General features: G+C 40.5%; 1 protein-coding gene across 2 annotated transcripts in view; it reads left to right on the top strand.

Annotated features, from left to right (window-relative positions):
- The first annotated feature begins 4347 nt into the window (after positions 1–4347).
- LOC133506273 (CREB3 regulatory factor-like) overlaps positions 4348–20298 on the top strand; it is a 34262-nt gene continuing 18311 nt past the window's right edge. Inside the window, exons 1-4 of one of the 2 annotated variants that reach the window (XM_061830251.1) lie at positions 4348–4949; positions 17965–18025; positions 18554–18624; positions 18710–18826. In XM_061830251.1, the coding sequence (XP_061686235.1) occupies positions 18616–18624; positions 18710–18826 (126 nt within the window). In that variant the 5' untranslated portion in view covers positions 4348–4949; positions 17965–18025; positions 18554–18615. The other variant, XM_061830252.1, reaches the window with a different exon arrangement.

Genomic DNA, 20298 nt, shown 5'->3' with positions numbered 1-20298 from the left:
CCACAATGCTTCAGCCCAAAAAAAAAAAAAAAAAAGCCACCAGAAATAATCCAAATCAATATATAAATACAGCTACTTTTTACAAAGACCAAATTGCTTTCTACCCTATGTGTCCCGTTGTGGTACTGGCCTGCGGCTTAAAGACCCCAAGTCGCAAAATCCTGCAAAAGACAGAGATTTGCCCATTCTAGTGGTCATTTTTCACAATGGACCTTTCCGATGGCGATCTTAAGCTCCGCCCCCTTAGCAATGTCCCACAAGTTTCGAAAATGGCGATTGAACAGAACATGTTTGAAGTGGATTCTCTATCGCGTATTCCAGATAATATTGGGGTATGTTTTTTGCCAAATGGGTCAGACATGTCCAAGAGAGGTCGCAACGCATTTACGCATCACTAACCCGACCTCTTCGGCATAAAACTTCACTTCATTTGGCGGGTCAGCGATACACTAACAAAGTGAAAGTTGTTCTCCTGCAATGTTAATAATGATAATAATGAAATCCAACTCAGAGAAGATACTTCTCCCTCACTGACCTTCGAACATACAGTCTTGTGTTTGTTGATATTGTCCACACTTAGTTGTACGTGCACTCTTCCGCGAGCCGAAATCCATCCTAGACACTCCTTCAACCGTGTTTTGGGCTTTGGAAAATGTAACCTTGTAAGATAGCAGGATATCTTTCATCAGAATGGCACATTCCCCATGCGCATCTGAGGACCATTTCCTTTGTAACATTCCAAGCGTACGCTACTGACAACCAACATTGCTTGTGGGACAATATGGGGGCAGGGGCGTGTCAGGCCAGGGGTTAAGACAATGCAGCTATCTGATTGGCTATTATTGTAAGAGTGATTGACAGGTCGGAAAGGTCCATTCCAAGGGGGCTTCAGGGGCAAACTCCTCCACTGAGTATGGCAACAAATTCTGATAACTTGTCCAGTAGAAAAATTGAAAATGTAAGAATTTATCTCCCGCAACCAATGCCACTTAGTAATGTGACATTGGGTCAACATGGCTATCATATGTAAACCCACAAAAAAGTGTCCATGCCAGAAAAGAAAAAGTCATCCGAGTATGCTCAGTTTGAAAATTATTTGCAAATTTATTGTTTTGTTTGGGGGGAAAAAACATCCCCAAAGCCAGTTTGATTCATTATCATAAATTTGCGTGGCCGTATCCCTCATAACAGGAATCTCAAAGAAGCGTCGAGGACCCGTGCCCAAAAATGAATGGGAAGTCTGCCACTTTGGCTTGAAGCAGCCATTTTCGGGCGAATACCAGGGCTCGGATTTTGATGAGCCCCAGTCAAAAGCACTACTGTAATCCCAGACTGATCTCCAACGCTAGATGGAAGTACTGTAGTCTACTTAAAGGTCGCTTCGTACGGCGGTAATACGCTCATGTTTTGGGGTTTCTGGAAGCTAACAATGGAAACATTTCGAGTTGCAGCGCTCCACATTCCACTCGACAGCCGCTAAACGCTTTGGATAACATTCCTGCTTCCTGCTTTTAATATCCGCTCATAATCCCGTCAAAATGTGTGTGTGTGCGGGAGGAAGGAGTCGCTATGGTAACAGCAATGTCTATTACAGTTCTTAATTGTCATTGTGACCTTGTATTATTAGTGCTTCTGTCATGAGCATGAAGAAGTGAAAGAATAAAACAATAACTCGTCCCGAAATCCCTCATGTTGAATTAAACAGTTTGGAGTTTACACAGCAACACAAAGCATTTGAAGTAAAATAATCAGCGTGATTACAATGTAGACTTTTTTTTTCAACTTTGAGATGGTTCACGACAATACGGTGCTTTGGAGTTGCAGCCATTTTAGGTTGGAATAAAAGTACAGGGGAGAAAGTATTCAGCCCTTCACTTTTTCTACATTGGTTAGTTTGGCTCCGAAATACAATATGTCCACCCACCCCTCAGAATTGTATTGCGTGATAAAAATTAAAAAAATCCTTTGGTTTTGTTGTATACTGAAGATTGTGCTTATTTTTGGCTTGGAAAACTAAACCCAAATGTTTTCAACATACAACAAAAACAAAGGAGTTGACCTTGCCATTCCAATCATTTTTTTCTTGATAAATATGGCATAAGTAGATGCAACATTTTAGGTTAAAATGATTTGAAAATAAGACCATTAAAACAATCCCTGTATGATTCAGTTTTTTTTTCTCAAAATACAATGTAAAAAAAAAAAAAAAGCCTTCCCTTTTTCACACCATTCATTTCGTCTTTTTTGCAAAAAATACGTTATTCTTGTGATAGAGCTTTTTAGCCTCAAAAATGACATTTTTGTGACCACAATTTTATGCAACTTCGGTCTAATAAATAAAAAAAATCTCCCCCGTAATCAAGGACCATTTTTGTACTATTCAAACTTAAATTTCTCAATATATACAACTTTTTTATTTTCCTTAAAAAAAAACTACTTCATACAGGTCCAACCTTTTACCAGAAAAATACATTATTCCCAGAATAAAGCTTTTTGGTGAAACAAATGGGACTTTATCAAAACGTTTTTCATAGGGGTCTGACTCATTTTTAGGAAAATACGCTATATATTCACAAAGCTGCCTTTAAATCCTCCCCAAATAACATTATCATCTCGACTGGGAGCTTTATCTAAGCCTCAACCCACATATTATTTGAACACGTGAATGAAAATAAAAGCACACACACACACACATCTGGGCTTTAAATGGGATAAATGCTCAGATTATCCCTGAAATATTCATAAATAGGCCATGATGTGCGCGCAGTCCAAAAAAAGAAGTCTTTATTTATGCATGCATCTATAGGAGGTGGCCTAGATAGATGGATGATTGTATTCATCGCCGGGGAGTAGCTGGAATACCATTGCCTAGTTTTGTCCCTCAGGCTGCCAAAAAATAATGCAAGACTTCAGATGAGCGTGATAATGTAGTTGCATTGCAAATGATTTGATTGACAAAACCGCTGAATTACTGGGATGTCGTTTGTATTGTGATATCCCAGGGAGAAATAGGGATTTTGAAATTGACTTCAATGAAATGGGACCCCCCCCCCATAATATATGCATTTTATCTATATAACAAATCTATTTTTTCCTGTAAAATTGCTTGTTGTGAGGGTAAAAACTTACATTTTCAAGGTTCTATATAAAAAGATGCATCACCAAAATAATTTATTTCAAGAATTTATCTTTGTTCTTGTAAATTAGACTTTTTATTTTTTCAATGAAATGTCTGGCAAATTATGATCATTATTCTCATATTATGACTAAGCAAGATTTTTTTTTTTGTCAAAATTAACTAAGACCTCAAATATCCAAAACAAAACTTTTCTCCCAAAAATACTTTTCTTGTGACAACCCCACCCTCACCTGCAAAAAGGAAAAAAAAACACTGACCAAGAGTTTTTGTCTCAACAATTTTGTTGTAAGAGTGCAACTCTTTGACAAATTGACAAAACGATAACTTTAGTAAGATACTTTTTTCTCAAAAAATACATTTCAGATAATACTTTTAACTTAAAATTATTAATTTAAAACATTTAAATTACAGTTTTGAAGTTTCTGTCGCAATGTTTATCTCCACAATTCTCAAAAGTTACTTTTCATACAAATATCAGACTTTAAACTACATTTTCACTAAAAGATTTTTTTTTACCTTTTTTCAAACCTCCCCTCAAGTTTTTTTTATTGACTTTTCTCCAAAGCCTGTCACAAAATATTACTTTTAAGCCTCAAAATAATGAGACTTTTTGTATGACTGACTTTTTTTCTTGGCATCCTACTTTTTATTCTCGAAAAATATGCTTTTCAAAATTAAAAATAAACATACAATTCTTTCCCCAGATTGGAACTTTTTTTTTTTAAACCTTTTTTCCCAAAAGATTACTTATGAGGCAAATCTGACTTTATTGTTAAAGTATTACGACTACATTCTTGTTACCATAAACATATATCAACCATACTTTTGTGTCGTAAAGAATACTTGTTGAAATGGAATGTATGGTGGCGCGCCTCCAGCCCTGGGAGGGGGGCTTTGCCTTCAAGTGTCCCGTCCAGGCTTCGGGTTCAACGGGTTCACATCTGCCGTCTCTGTCCTTATAAACGCGGTCGCGTCACGCCGCCCCCTTCGGCAACTTTGCGTTTGTAAACACACGCCACTTCCGTTGTCACGTGGTCCACGTGTCAAGTCGGTGACATTAATACGACCGGAAGTAAACGTATACGCGCATCACTAACCTCGCCGCAGGGTTTGAACGGGGGTCGCTTTTATTGTGAAACTCCAGAGAGGTGGTACGGCCTCTCACCTCGTGTTTTCCAGTGAACTTGAAGCGCTCGTCCCCGTCCCCCCCCTCCACAGTAAAATCAACGACAAGAGCTGGAAAAGTGGCTTTAGTGTTCAACCACGTCCCACCTCCTCGAACCCGCAGTGAAGCGGCGACCATAAAATGATTTCACCTGCGTTTTACGTCCGCCTGGCCGCGGCCTCGCTTGCTGTGTCATGTCCGCTGTGCAGCCGGACGGCACCATATCGCGAGGCCGCGGGGGTGCGCGGCCCACCCGCCCCTGTCCCCCGCCCCCACCAATGGAGCCCCGGTGAGACGAGACGGCAACGATGAGGAGGAGGAGGAGGGGGACGTCCACCAGGCAGCCACACAACAGTCGCCTGTGTCCGGTGCACAGCGAGGCTAAACTCTGCGTAAACTAGACACCCTCCCCCGAGCGGCACTTCCCGGCTGAACGGCGTCCACGGAGGTCGGCCTCCTCCTCCACCGACGCCTATTTCGCGGTGGATGGTGCGCGCCCCCTTACACAAATTTACAAAAAAAAAAAAAAAAAAAAAAAAAGCAACCTAGAAACGGGCCCCACACCAAGGCGGACATTTTTGTTTCATATCCGGGATCCGGAGGAGCATTCACTCTCGCGAGGGGGACATCCGAGGATACGGAGAGGTAAAGCCCACCTCGCCTAACCTCACCTCACACACACCCCAACCACTGTTTGAACACACAAACATAAACTTTTAACCATCTGAATAATCAACACGACACACTTTTAACACTCTTAAAATGATATATAGTAGTTACAATACTGTACATGAGAAAATGGTTCCTTGCTCATTTCATATACGACACTAAAGTATGCGTTCACCAAGTTGCACATTGATCATTATTTATTTAAAAGTTGTCTTAGAATGCACGCTGTGCCTTTTGGACCACGATGTTGTGTTCGCAAAGTGGTAAAAGGTGTTTTCAGTGGCATCGTGGTCAGTTTTTTTGGGAGGCGGGGGTCTTAGCGGCTAATTGGGCTAAATGGTAGCCGGGTTCGTGTACAAGTGCTCTGGGCCTCGTCGGCAGGTGGACACACATGCGTCCAACTTTTTTTTCTTCTCCTGATTTTTAAATTCTGTTTTACTGGCACATTTAGTATTTAACAAAGCTGAGCATAAAGATGTGCCACTCGTGGAAAGTGGGCGCTTCCAAATGGGTCGTATTAACAATTCATGTTGGACATCCGGTGGCAGTGCCAGCTGCGGCCCCATTTTTATTGTCTGCCAGCCTCCGCCGCGAACGGCAACTGCTTCCCGGTAAGTCTACTTCAGTAATATTACTATTAGGCATGTCTATTGCTCGCGGGATAAGGTATAAACCCGAGTAAAAGTGTTGGTAGGTGAAGGGGCGTGGGCGCGGAAGGGCAATCCGGCGGCTCCCCGGCGCCACGCCGGACCCGCGGCCGGCCGGCTGGCTGCCACCCTCGCGGGGGCCGGGGCAGCTGTCGTCCTCCCGCTCCGCCGTTACGAATGCAACTTCTCCGGCTTCCAGATGTGTGGCACACGGCGCCGTCATATGGCCCACTCGGTGCGTCCCATTCGCCGCTTTATTTGTGCTTCCTGGAAAAAAATGGATTTTGGAGGGGACAAGGGAGCGAGGCGGGTTGTTGACTTGAGGACCGAAAAGGCGTCGGTGAACCGGGCCACCGGTTCCGGGAGAACCGGAGCTCCTTGGAACGTCATTTAGGTATTCAAATTACGTTTTGAAAAGTAATTCTAGTTTCCACACATTTTAGGCTTGAATTTGGCACGCTGTCCTCCAGACAGACAGACAGACCCGCCCCTCCTACTTTGCTCCTCCGGTCTCATGAGCGCTCTTCTCGGCAAAGCAAAGCAACCGGCGACCAAGGCTTGACTGACCGATGTCAATTCTCTCTTTCGCCCTTTCGCTCCATGCAGCCCCCGCCCCCTTCCTTTCACTTTCTTTTTAGAATGTATTTATTCTGCATCCATGCCTCAACAAGCTGTAACCCCTTTCTTAGCACAGAGCTTTTTTTAAGCGCACCCCTGCTGCTAAATTCTTTGTCTGCTCACATGGCCCACAAGGACTTTGTGTGTAATACGCACATAAGATTGCATACATAAAACCGTAGTGCATTTATGGCATTGTTAATGAATGGAATCATAACTTTCCATGTAATAGTGCAAGGACGTCTGCTGTAGTCTTATTTTCAAACCATCACTCCCAACTTTGTAGTTTTTTTTTTTTGTAGGTTTTCCACAGAGGGGTATGAGGAATTTGTGAAAAACGTACAGTAAATGTATAATATCTTACCATAGATACATATAATGGCCCTGCATTTAATTATTTTGTCTATTTTGATCAACAATTTGAGTTTAAAATCAGAACTAATGTAAAATATTAACAACCAAATATCGTTAATACACATTCAAGCAGTGCTACAAAATGCCCAACTCACTACATAGGGCACTATAGAGCACGAGTGTCAAACTCAGATCTGGCCCGCCGCATGATTTTATGTGGCCTGCGAAGGCAAATCATGTATATCAACTTCCATGTTTTTTGTGATAATCTGTTATGAAATGTCAAATTGTCATATCATAAATGATAAAGTTGAGATATTGCAATCATTTTGTGTTACCAAATGAACAAAAGTTGAAAAACCCATTACGCTTGATTCCTGATGCCAAAACTAGTTCATAAATTTCATGTATAAATATGATGAGGCGAAAGATTTTCATGGATTCACAGTCATAACGGCCCTCTGAGGGAATCGTAACGACAATGTGGCCCGCAAGAAAAATGAGTTTGACACCCCTGCTATAGAGTGACAAGGGAGTGACATGGGCCATCTTATTTTGGTTGCTGGCAGTACTGTATTACTTCCTGCTACATAGAGGGTGCTACGAATAGATGGACAATAACCATTTTGATTCCAGGATGGATCCATTAACATCTTTGCGATATTGAGGCTGGTTTTAAATAAAATAAAAACAAAATCCAAGTCATTTTGGCCGCTTGTTTGTGGAGGCCGGGTAACTGCGCTTACATTTTTCACGGCTTCTGCGCATCCAACAACATTAAAGCTCTGTTTAGGTTTTGGGTGTATTCCTCATGATAGTTCTTGTGTGTAGTAAAGCTTGTGCTTGAAATTGGTGTTCTCGTCAGAGTGCTGAGGCCAACGATGCTATACAAATCTGTGCATCCAACAACATTGGAGCTCTTTGCGTCTGGCTTTTTAATATTTTTTTGCGTTACCACGTCAACCAGAGACGCTTTGAGGCCTGAATGTCAATTTAGCACCACCAGGTCATCAATTGAGGATGTTTCAGTCATCAGAAGCTGACATTAATCTGTGCATTTAACAACGCTGGCTCTGATTGACTTGGTTGTTGAATTTGACACTCTCGACCAGGGGTCTCAAACTCATTTTTCTCGCAGGCCACATTATTGTTCTGGTTTCCTGTTATGGTTGTGAGACAAAAATATTTAGTCATTCCATCATGTTTACATCATCAATTTATGAACTAGTTAGGGAATCAGAAATCAAGGGTAATGTGTTTTTCAACTATTCACGTTTGGTGACTCAAAAATTCTTGCAATATCTCAAGTTTATCAGTCATGATGTATGACAATTTGAAATTTTGGTACAGATTTTTATAAGAATCATGGAAATTGACACTCTAGATTTGGGTTCGCGGGCCACATAAAATCATGTGGCAGGTCAGATATGGCCCCCAGGCCTTGAGTTTGACATCTGTGCTCTAGACCCACACAACTCTCTTTATACTAGCTATTAATAGCCAATTTTACATACTTTTCCCACATTTAGACTGAAACTTAAGAGCACTACACGCAATAACAATGCGTCTCTGCTGAGCTTTCGGCTTTGGTTTGACAGCGGTTTCACATCAACATTTTGGTACATGAGAAATAATACTAATAATACAGTAACAACTACAAGCACAATAATAAAAGTGTTGTTTTTTTATGGATACTTTTGACAACAATCATCCCAACCCACACACGGCACATTAATTCAGAGCCTGAGGACATCATTTTATTGTGGCCCACTAAGTCACATCAAGTGTCTTGTTTCTTGCTAAATTGATTTCCTTTCATTTTGACAGAAAATCTATATGAAAATTGCAATTCTTTACTTTATGCAGCTATTGCAGGTGTTTTTTTTGGGGGGCGTGGGGGCAAATCTTTTAATCGTCCCGTATTTCGGCAAATTAGACCTCCACGAATCGAGCCTCTACCACTGACTTAGTATAAAAATGTGGATATCCGTTAAAAGAAAAACTGAAATAAATTTGTTAGACCAAGTTTTCGGTCTGCATTGTCCATATTTGGTTTAGCCCCTTTCTTCTGTTTTGTTGCCTCTTTGTGAACGTTTTTTTGCTTATCGAGTCCTCAATATGTTTTAGTAGTTTCTGTGCTTTCCTTTTCGTCCATCCAGCGTCTACATTCGTATGCAGTACTTCCAAAACGCTATTATCGCAGCAACAGTAATAATGCTCACTCGCGACAACAAAACTCTCCGTTGAGAAATTCTGTTCAATAATTTAATAGAATTTACCATATGTTTTGAAAGTTGTAACATTAGAAATTGTGGCTATTCTAACTAACATGAAATATTACTGCCTACTAAGAGTGTTTTTTTTTTTTTTTTTTTTTTTTTCAAGTCAGAAAGGCAGGAACACTCTTAAAGACATTGCAGGTTTATAGAGTGGACCTATTATTTCATTTTTGGTCTTATAGAATGAAATTGCGTAGGTATATGTTTTAACAGAAGTTAATCTTCCCTCTCTGCGTGATGTTCACTCACCCATGACATTTGACTCACTACTACATAACTAAAGAGTGATATTGTTCCAATATGCTGAAACAATTTGGTGGAGGGGAGGGTGGTGGTGGTGGGAGTGATATGGAGAGCAAAGCAGAGGCCCAGGGTAACCGATCCAAACCGGTGGGTCTCGGTTTTCCGGGACAGGGGCTGACGTGGACAACAAGGTGTCTTTATCACACGGAGTCAATTGTGAAGCAATGCGCTGACAAACGTATGACGTCGTAGACGTAACGCTAACGCACTCCTCTCAACGGCGCAGTCACACGGGCCACTCAGTTCATTTCTTTAGACGTACACACTTGGGCGCCATTTTCGTGCATAATCTGTTGCGTTGACACGAAAATGAGGAGCGATAATGGCGAGCCAGGAGGAAAGTATGAGTAAAATACAGACTGTCCAAAATTTCAATCTTTTTGTATTTAATTAAGGGTGCAATATACGTTAAAGCAGAACTAATGTACTACAATAGCACTTCTGCTATCGCCAACACAAGGTAATCGACGTTAGCAATTTAATGTAGCCAAGTAACTGCTAGGTAGAAGGAATTGTAATCCTCCTGCAAGTGGTTGATAACCGACACAACTGCCGGTGCAGGTTCAATTGTTTTCTGAACAAATGATAACAAATTCAAGATGTAAATTCCAATTCATACCACACCGCACACGTCACAAGCCACAACAGATGCTCAGGCGCTCACTTTACACGCGGACTGGTTAACGGTCAGCCAGTTAACAACCAGCCCCTAACCTGAGATCACCACGGCCAACTGCACACTTTCGTTCGGTAACTCCAACCTCACCAGGCTAGGCCCCGCCTTTTACTAGCATACACACTCAAAGTCACAGATATTACAGCGTGGAACATGAGATGGCAACTTCAATTGGAAAACAATAGCTGTACTTCACACACGCACTTTGTTTACTAATGAGGCATTTGTTTAATACGGTGAATCGATTGGGTAATCAGTAAAATAATCAGTTGTAAAAATAGCAATGTGACAAGTGGCAGCCATCTTTGTGGAAAGAAAATATAATAAGTACTTCAAACACCTTTTGAATCCTCAACAAAGAAATAGACTTTACACTGATTTGATCAGCGTGTCACGTTGGAAAACTACAAAAAATATTCAATCGCTGTAGGTCTACTCATCATAAAATATCCATACAGTACATACATTCATCCATCCATCCGTTTTCTTCCTGTTATCCAATGTTGGGTTAAAAATGTTAATGTAATTTGTTTTTGTTCAATACTAGCTATCATTTCAATGTAATTAATAGCGCGCAAGAGGTGTTCGGAAACTGTTTCATTCAAGTGAAGAGAGTGTTTTATAGTCGACAAAATGAAAAGAAAATGAATAGATTATTCCCAACACAGCTTTTATATCAAAGAAATAAATGCACTGCAATGTTTTGTTTTAGCGTTATTGTGTAATTCAACTGCTGTTTTGTCGTCCATAAAGGTTCGTGGTTGCATAAGCAACACTCTCATCCACAATATAGCGTTACTTAGCTTAAGGTTGAGAGCTTTTTGGCAAGCTGTTGTCATCGTGTTTATGAGCTCGGAGACCTTTGGATCTTTTGCTCCATGGTGAACGTACACACAACAAACTGGCGGCTTCTTCCGCATGCCTCCTGTATCAGCCAGCACGCTGCCTCGGAGAAAATAGAATCACATCAGTGTGTGGAAAAATGAGTAAAAAATGCTAACCACGGGTGATGCTATCAGGACATGACTAAGAGGGAGATGTTTTGTGTACTTTTGTGTTTGGTTCATTCTCATGTAAAAAGAACTCACAATTCAACCTTTGATTTATTATCGTTTAAGATGTTGTTTTTATAAATAACTGAATTTCCAATCCATCGTGCATCTTGGGGAAAAGATGTTTGACATTTTTTTTCAAAAGCTAATCTTTTTATTTTATTTTCTATTTCTATTTTTATTTGTGCGTACGCATGGTCTGAGGGAGTTACAAATGATTTGTGATACACTCTAAATTGCCCCTAGGTGTGATTGTGAATGCGGCTGTTTATCTCAATGTGCCTTGCGATTGGCTGGCAACCAGTTCAGGATGTACCCTGCCCCCTGCCTGATGATGGCTGGAATAGGTTCCAGCACTCCCCACGACCCTCATGAGGATAAGCGGCAAAAGAAAAGAGATGGATGGAGCTCTATGTCTGTGTGTATGTATATGTATATATATATATATATATATATATATATATATTTTACATGACTTTTGATGATGCCATACTTTGCCGAACCATGCTTTGGATCATTTGTTTTCGTCTCGGGTGTTTGTGTCGGAAGCTGGCCGCCTCCATGTGCCAAATGTGACTTTTCCACAAGGCGTGCCAACAAGGCACTATCACGGCTGCCCTGCCTATCCTCATTTCCTCATTCTTCAACTCAGTCCACCGAGAGTGTTGTGGCATTGTTCTCCTAACGGTCAAGCATGAGGTGCTTTTTTTTCTCCCGCATTTTTGACAGATAGCAAGCAGTAGGGCTACTGTAAGTGTGTGCACGTGTGTATTTGTGAAAATGTATTACTCTGTGTTTCATCATCAAGCCACTTCCCTTCACTGCCTCTCCTGTGGTGGAATCTCACTTTTTGTCAAGCTGCCGTGATCACATTGGTGGAGTCCAACCACAGGAGGTGGAGCCAGGGAGGCAGTGTTAAGAGGGAACGTTAGCTACAGCCCACCCATAACATGGCATTTGCTTGTTGTTATGGCAATGGATGGAGAACCAATGGAGTAATCCGCTACTGAAAATAGTCTCCTGCAAATCCTGTTGGAATATCAAATAAAATAATTCTCTCCGCTAGAACTTTGGATAGCAAGTTTTAAAGCTCGCTGGAGGTGTCCAATCAGAAGCATTCAGCACTGGAAGTGTTACTTACCTCTCCTCATAACATATAGTGATAACAGTAGTTAAAATGTATTTTGGATTCTGCTACCTGTCCTGGTACTCAAATCTTCCAGTCAAATATGTTCACTGCAGATGCCACCATTAAAAGTTCCTGGATCTTTGGAAAGTACGACTTCCCGTCACAGTCTTCTTTTCGGCCTCTGACTTAATTGACCCCTCCGTGGATATTGCGCAATCCGCGTCACTGACCAATCAGAGGCCAGAGATCTGCATAAACCAAAGCCCCTTTTTGCTCTCGCCATTTTCTGAGACAACATTGCATGGTCCAGTATAGGTTTTGTTAACGTTTTATCGCGTATTTGGGTTATTTAACAAAAAATATGGTTAAGCGGTGTAGTCACGGACTTTGTAATAGTGACGACAGGTATCCTGAAAGGCTAGTTGGTGGAGTTTGATTCGTTCCTTTCCAAAACCGAAGACCCAGTACGAAAAATGCCTTCGATGGATCAAACTTTGTGGAAGACCGCATCATCAACTAAATCCATCTAATATCAACCGGAACAGATATGTTTGCACAAAGGTATGCCTTATATTTGATTTTCAATACATGTCGCGTATAAATGAATGAAACGTTCTTCGCTAGCATAACATTGCTACCTTTGAACGATTGACACACTTATTCTTTGTTGAGCGATATTTAGCGATGATTGGACTGCACAAACGTGTCGCTTTCTTGCCAGCTTGCGGCCGAAGCTTAACCAGACTGTTTGCACGAAGATGTGCCCTATATTTGATTTTTAATACACGTCTCGTATAAATGAATGAGACGTTCTTCGCTAGCATAACATTGCTACGTGTGAACGATTGACACACTTATTCTTTGTTGAGCGATATTTAGCGATGATCGGACTGCACAAACGTGTCGCTTTCTTGCCGGCTCGCGTCCGAAGCTTAACCAGACTGTTTGCACGAAGATATGCCCTATATTTGATTTTCAATACACGTCTCGTATAAATGAATGAGACGTTCTTCGCTAGCGTAACATTGCTACGTGTGAATGATTGAATCAAATCAGAAGCATGGCGTCTCTCTCAGTTAAGAATGTATTGTATTTAGAATCTATAATATATCGTTGATTTGAATGAAATCCGAAGCATGGAGTCTGTCTCAGTTAAGAATGTATTGTATTGTATTTGCCATTTTTACTGTTTGTCTTACGTCAGCGCACGTGGGGTGACGTCACTTCAGGAGGCGTGGTTAAGTGCCCTGTACAGAGAGGTCAATTTAGACCCCTTGCTATGTTTGCAAGAATCTCAGAAAGCTTGACAAAAAAATCTTGTTGTCTGCTCTGTTTGTATGTTACTATTGCTGAGTGTGTAAATGGGCAGATTTTGAAGCTTTAATTACTTTCACATCAACGCAAACTTCTGTCAGCCGATTTGTGGCATTTCGCATTATATGTTAGCATTAGCTAGCAGACTTTCATTTGACAAAATTATGTGGTTTTAATTAGCCATCTATCCATTTTCAACACCGTATATCCCGATTAGGGTCACAGGGTGCTCGAGCCTATCTAAGTTGACTTTGAGAAAAAGGAAGATGACACCCTGAACTTGTAGCCAATCTGTTGTAGGGCACATATAGACACGGATAAACATTTGCACTCACACTGTCACAGAGTGGGAAGCCACACTGCCTGCACCAATGTCAGGCAAGTGTTGCACTACATCAGGGGTGCTCAATGCGTCGATCACGATGCGTGGCGAGAGAAAAAACAAAGTTTTTTTTTTTTGCGTTTTTTGTGCAAACAACGACAGTACAGGAAAACACGCTGTCAGTGCGTTCCCCCCTATTTTAAGCTCTTGCTTAAGAGATCTTAACAAACAATATGTATGCTACAGTAAAGAAGACAAAAACGTATTTTCTTACGGAATGGGAGGCGGCTAACGTTTTAACGATGTCATTTTCGAAGTGTGTTTGCCTCATCTGCCAATGTAGTGAAATGTGTCGTGGCATTTTCGAACTGTTCATGGATAATACGACACCGCCGAAAAGCAAGCTGGAAATAAGAAAAGTGAACACTTTTTACACAATATAGTTCAACAGCGACAGCCGCCATGGAAGCATCGTTTCCGGGTTCAGTTCAGCAATTGGACGAATACTCTGACGTGAGTGACACAGCCCAGGTGTGCATTTTCATTCATATGGTCTTTTGTCATCATCAATGTGAACTCAGATAGTTACAAAAAATGTTTAAAGTTAATTATGTTGTGTAATATTGGCTTATGCGGTTAGGCAAGGCAGACAAACGTACATTTACACATAAAGAATCCTCAGTATACTTTAAAATAAATGAATATATTTGTCATTTTTGTAGTGGGTAGCTCCTTGCGACTTGGTCGTTCTAAAAAAAAAAAAAAAAAAATCCCCCCCTGATTGCGAGAGGCTGGATGCTTGAGAAGTAGATCTTGGGGTAAAAAAAAAAAGTCTGGACAACCCTGCACTACACCAACGGTGACGTGTTTGAATGTTTTGCAGCAAAGCAAATTTACCTGTATAGAACATTTTGTACACAAGGTACAGAAACTCAACATTCTTTACATGATTTAAAGCATTTAAAAATAAAAAGCAGGCATTAATAAAATAATTAAATCACCATATAGTGGAAGAAATATTTAAAGATGGAAATACTCTAAAACCCAAGAGAAAAAAATTGTGTGGACCATAATAGCAAAATGCTCCTTCACCACGTTTACTTTGGCCTCTGCGCTTCACTATTTACCTTAGTCAGTCGATCTCAAAACTCTACTGGGTTTTGAAATTATTCTTTTTTTTGGGGGGGGGTGAAAAAGAAACACGAAGCATTGAATCCGCAAAAACAGGAGCACGAAGTAGCAAGATAACGCTGTATTCAGGATCTAAACCATTTAGTGATTTATAGACCAGTACAAGAACTTTAAAATCTATTCTAAAGCTGAATGGAAGCCAGTGTAAAGACTTTGGAATTGGAGTACTATGCTCTGACCTCTTTACGGTCAGAATCCGAGCTGCAGTATTCTGAATGACCTGCAGCTATTTATGGCTCTTTTTGGGGAGTCCAATCAGAAGACCAGTACAATAATGAAGTCTACTTGGGATAAAAGCATGGAGGAGATTTTCCTGGTCAGCTTGACACATGCAAACCTTTACTCTGGATATATTCTTCAGACAGTAAAAGTGAGTTTTAGTAATTGATTTGATATGAGTGTTGAAGGTCAGGTCGAAATGTATCAGAACACCTAGGTTTTGGACTTGGTGTTTGTTTTTTAACGATAGTGAGTATTATCGTGAGAAAGTAGGTATTTACTAACTGTAATCCTCGTATGCCCAAAAACAGTCACAGTATCACAGTTTTGATGTGGTTTAGTTAAAGAAAATTTTGGCTCATCCAGTTATCTGCTTAGACAGTGACGCAACACCTGAATTGAACTGTAGTCATCTGGAGACATTGCTAAATATAACTGTCATCTGCGTAGCTGTGATAGTCCAAATTAAAGTTCGGAAGAATTTGACCCAAGGGACGAATGAACAGGCTGAACAGGAGTGGTCCAAGAATTGACCCTTGAGGAACCCTATATGTTATTCCCATTTTTTGGGATTGAGCACTTTCAATGGTTACAAAATAACTCATTTCCTCCAGATAGAACCTGAACCATTTAAGGACTCTTCCATTTAGTCCTACCCACGTTTCCAACCTGTTCAGCAGCATATTATGATCTCAAGGTGGGGGGGGGGGGGGCGCAATTTTTTGGAACTCAGGGCCCACATTGACATTTAAAGTTTGATGCTTCCATCTGAAAAATAAACAACAACAAAAAAGGCTTTGCAATGATAATACTTAGATTTACTTAGAATGGGAACTATTGTTTTGTTGATCACTTTTTTTTTTTGTTTTGTTTTGCCAGTGCATCAAGCCTGTTGTTATTTTTGTTGTGGCAACTCAGAGTGGCAGGAATGTCACTTATCTACTACCAAAAAAAAGCATTAGCCTAACTGTACTCATTATTTTGCAATGTACGCCACATGTTAATTACATCAAGATATGAAACAATAGCTTAAATGTTAGTGATAAAGCATCAACTCAGTGCAAAATTGACATGACAACACAGTATAGTAAGTACCTAAACATAAATAAACACAATTCCCAGTACACTTTTCTGAAAACACTTAACTGACAGATACAATGATAGGTGGATGGATGTCGATTGTTCTCTGTGAAGGGAAGTGTGTGCGTGTGTGCGTGCGTGCGTGCGTGTGTGTGTGTGTGTGTGTGTGTGTGTGTGTTTGTGGGTGTGTGTGCACGCGCATGTTTACGAAAACATGAAAGTAAGTGGCGGTTTGATATTGTGGGCGTACAAACACACACACCATTGCTCCCACCACTGTGATTTTGATGGGAAAAGCAAGAAAAAGTGACAAGATTACATAACGAGCAAAGCTGTGGGTGATTTTAGCACTCACTCATGTGATTTTTAGTAAACCAAAGCAAATTTATTTGTGTAGCCCATTTCATATATGAGGTAATTCAATGCGCTTTACAGGATTATAAGCATTCAAATTGAAAAATAAAAACGTTTGAAAAATTACAATTAAAACTGCTTTAAGTGCAAGAAATACACTGAAAAGGGGAAGTACTCTAAAACGCATGAAGAAAAAGAAGAGTTTTTAATTTGGATTTGAAAACACTCACACTTGGGACTGATGTCACCTCTGTTGGCAATTTATTCCATTTTTTTTTTGCAGCATAAAAGCTCAATGCTGCTTCACCATGTTTGCTTTGGACTCTCCACTCCATTATTAGACCTGTGTCAGTCGATCTCAGACCTCTACTGGGTTTGTATTCCATTGGCATATCTTGCATGGACCTAAACCATTTAGTGATTTTAGACCAGTAGCAGAACTTTAAAATCTATTGCAAAACTGTCTGAAAGCCAGTGATGAGACTTTAGAACTGGAGTTATAGGCTCTGACCGCTTTGTTCTGGTCACAACCCGAGCTGCAGCATTCTGAACGAGCTGCAGCTGTTTAATGCTCTTTTTGGGGAGCCCAGTCAGAAGACCATTACAATAGTCAAGTCTACTTGCGATAAAAGCATGGTTAAGATTTTCCAGGTCTGCTTGACACATGCAAGACCTCACTCTGGATATTTTCTTCCGATGATAAAAGGCAGTTTTAGAAATTGATTTTATATGACGGTTGAAGGTCAGGTCGTAATCAGAACACCAAAATTTCGAACTTGGTCTTTGCTTTTTAAAGATAAGGAGTCCAGGTATTTACAAACATAAATCCTTTTATTTTTTCTTCATTGCCAAAAACAATTATCTATTTTGTTGTGGTTTAGTTAGGGAAATGTTGGCTTCTCTTGTTATTTATCTGGTTTAGAGAGAGGCACAACACCTCAATTGAACGATAGTCATTTTGAAACACTGCTACATATGACTGTGTGTCATCTGCATAGCTATGAGAGTCAAAACTAAAGTTCTGGAAAATTTGACCCTAGGGTAGCATTGTACATTAGAATCAACAATCACTTCCCAATCTCTTTCTTTCCACTACATTTAGATCTGCAAATTATGTGCATGGTAGATGTTTGTGAATGTTACGGTGGAGAACCTTTAAAACGTTGTAAACCCATTAGTAATTGCATCCTGGTTAGTCTATTGGAGAAATTAATGTACCACTACACGTTTTTTTTTTTAGTACCAGAATCACTGCTCAGCATACACTGTTGACTTTCTTCTCTTTGGTCCACTGCTGGTGGTTGAAATGTTCAGCGCGCAAGCAGAGTAGAAACAGAACAGCTGAAGTCAACTCAATGTATCACCACACTTACCACTTGGTGGAACCAATGGGGATTATTTTGTGGCCTTCGATTAAGGTTGTGTTCAATGTCTTCTTTTTATCGCTTTTCAGTGAGCTACAAGGCTGCGTCATGTGAAGAACCTTCGACCTTTTGACCTTCTGTGATTCTGCGGTAAGAGTCCAGATATTAGCAACGGTTCTGAATACTGTCGTGAAGTCATACACCGCTGTCAACTACAATCACGGTAGTTATTGTTTTTCAAAACTTCATCCCCGAACGTCAGTGTCACCAAAGCAACATGAAAATTGCTAGACTGGTCTGTCATGAGTAAACCCACAAAAAAGTTGGAAGACTCAATAGGCGAGAAGACAAGAAAAAAGAAGAGAAAAGCCTGACATTTTTGCTATGAAGAGAACATTTTGTTCTCATTTCAAAGGGTCCTCAAAGACAAATGCAATTAAAAAGCAAGAATTTTTGGGGGGAGGGTGAAAATTCTCCCCTTGCTGCCCATGAGTAGTGGACCCCCAAAAGAATTCAGAGAAAACAGCTTAGCTGCATATTTGTTTGAAATGAACTTTTTGAGGCTTCTTTTGCCCATTTCTTGCATCTTGTTATTCATTGCATGTATTGTGCACTTTTTTTGACCGTGTATTGATTGACACTTATTGTATACTGAGTGTACATTCTGCGTTTGTTCAGTCTAACTGACCAGAAGTGATTTTGTGACTACGACCTGACCCCGCCCCTCAACGGCCTTGGGCATGCCTCAGGTAAAGTAGTGTCAGTATGAGCCCCTCATTGGTTGTCTATGCTGGATGTGCTTTCATGTGTGTGCTTGCGTTTGTGGTTCCTCAGCCGGGTATGAATGGCATGGAGCCTGCTTTTGGCGAGGCCTACGGGGGCCACCGGGGTTTGCTCAGCCCTTATCCAATGGCCATGTCACCTCAAGGGGGCAGGACAGAGTACGACCAGGTGAGAACCCTAACTCGAAACCCTAACTCAGGTTTGAAATTTTAGCTTAAAACCCTAAATTGAAACATTAACTGTGTCTTGAAACTTCATTTAAAACCCTTGAAATCTTGATTTATGTCTTAGTCTGGGCTTGAAACCCAAACATAATCATTGCTTGAAGCCTGAATTACTAACTTTGGTTTAAAACCCCAGCCCTCCCTTGGAACTCATACTTGAAACCATAATTTTGGCTTCAAACCCTAATTTGAAACCTTTGAAGCTATAAGTCTGGCTTCAAAACATGACACAAGTCTAAGACTGTACAGTGGTGCGTCGGTTCTCAAACACAATCCGTTCCAGAAGGCTGGTTGAATACCGAAGCACATTTTTCCATTACAATGAATAGAAAATGAAATAATGCGTTCCAAGCCTAAAAAATTTTTTTTTTAACCGATTTTTTTAGCTTTTCCTGAAAATAAACTGCATAGTAGAAATACATGTATAGTTTAAATACTTTATATAATTAAATCATTTAAGAAATATATTTATTTTTTGCTTAAAATGTATGCTTTAGCCTAGTAGATAGAGTATGCTAGGCTGGAAGTGCACTGCTGTTTTTGTAGCGACTTGGCCCCCACCCTAGTAAACCTTTTTTATTAACAAAATTGCAGAATAACTTTAAACAAGCAATAATGAGGGAAGAATAAACCAAATTGTTTATTTGCACAGAGTGTACGTAACGTAAAAAAAAAAAACTTTCATCTAGAGGTAGGGTTAATGGAACAAAAGAAAAAAGCAATGCAAAACAACAGTTTTCAATGTCTTCGGTGGGGGTGACTTTATTCACAAAGAACGAATCTGTTTGTTTCTGCCATCTCTTAACCACTTTTCTGAAGTGGCTCATAACAACATCATTAAAATTTTGCAGTGCTCTGCAACATTTAGCTTTATTAGGGTGATGAAGTTCTACAAAATTATGGATGTCGTTCCATTTAGCGCAGATAGCTTTAATATCGACACTTGAGACATCCTTCCTGCCTTCAGCCTCATCAGACATCTCCCTTCCTCCCCACCTAACTGCTGCTCGTTCACAAAAATAAGAAGCAACTTTTCGAGTTCCTCCAAGATCTGTGGCTTCTGCTTGGTCAACACGGTTGCTCCATGAGCAACATCACCTGCTTTGAGGGCATCCTTATGTTTCAGAATGGTGCCGATCGTCGATTTCGCCATGCCATACTTCTTCGATAGCTCAGAAACACGCAGACCAGATTCGTGCTCGGCTATCAAATCCTTCTTGAAGACTACAGTTTTACGCACCACTTTCCTTTTTTCAGCACCAGCAGTTCCACTTGCCTTCTTTGGAGCCGTGATCGGGGGTTAATGTTGCTCAATTTGAAGAAAAAAAACTCACTACAGTACTGGGAAACGTCCGCGAGCAGAAGAGTGTGTGAGTAAACTGGTTGCGCCGCGCGCTAATGCGTGCGATCGCGTGT

The sequence above is a fragment of the Syngnathoides biaculeatus genome, chromosome 9 (genome assembly GCF_019802595.1).
Source record: "Syngnathoides biaculeatus isolate LvHL_M chromosome 9, ASM1980259v1, whole genome shotgun sequence".
Taxonomy (NCBI): Eukaryota; Metazoa; Chordata; class Actinopteri; order Syngnathiformes; family Syngnathidae; genus Syngnathoides; species Syngnathoides biaculeatus.
The sequence above is the reverse complement of the archived record's forward strand: the minus strand, read 5'-3'. Positions and strand labels throughout refer to the sequence as shown.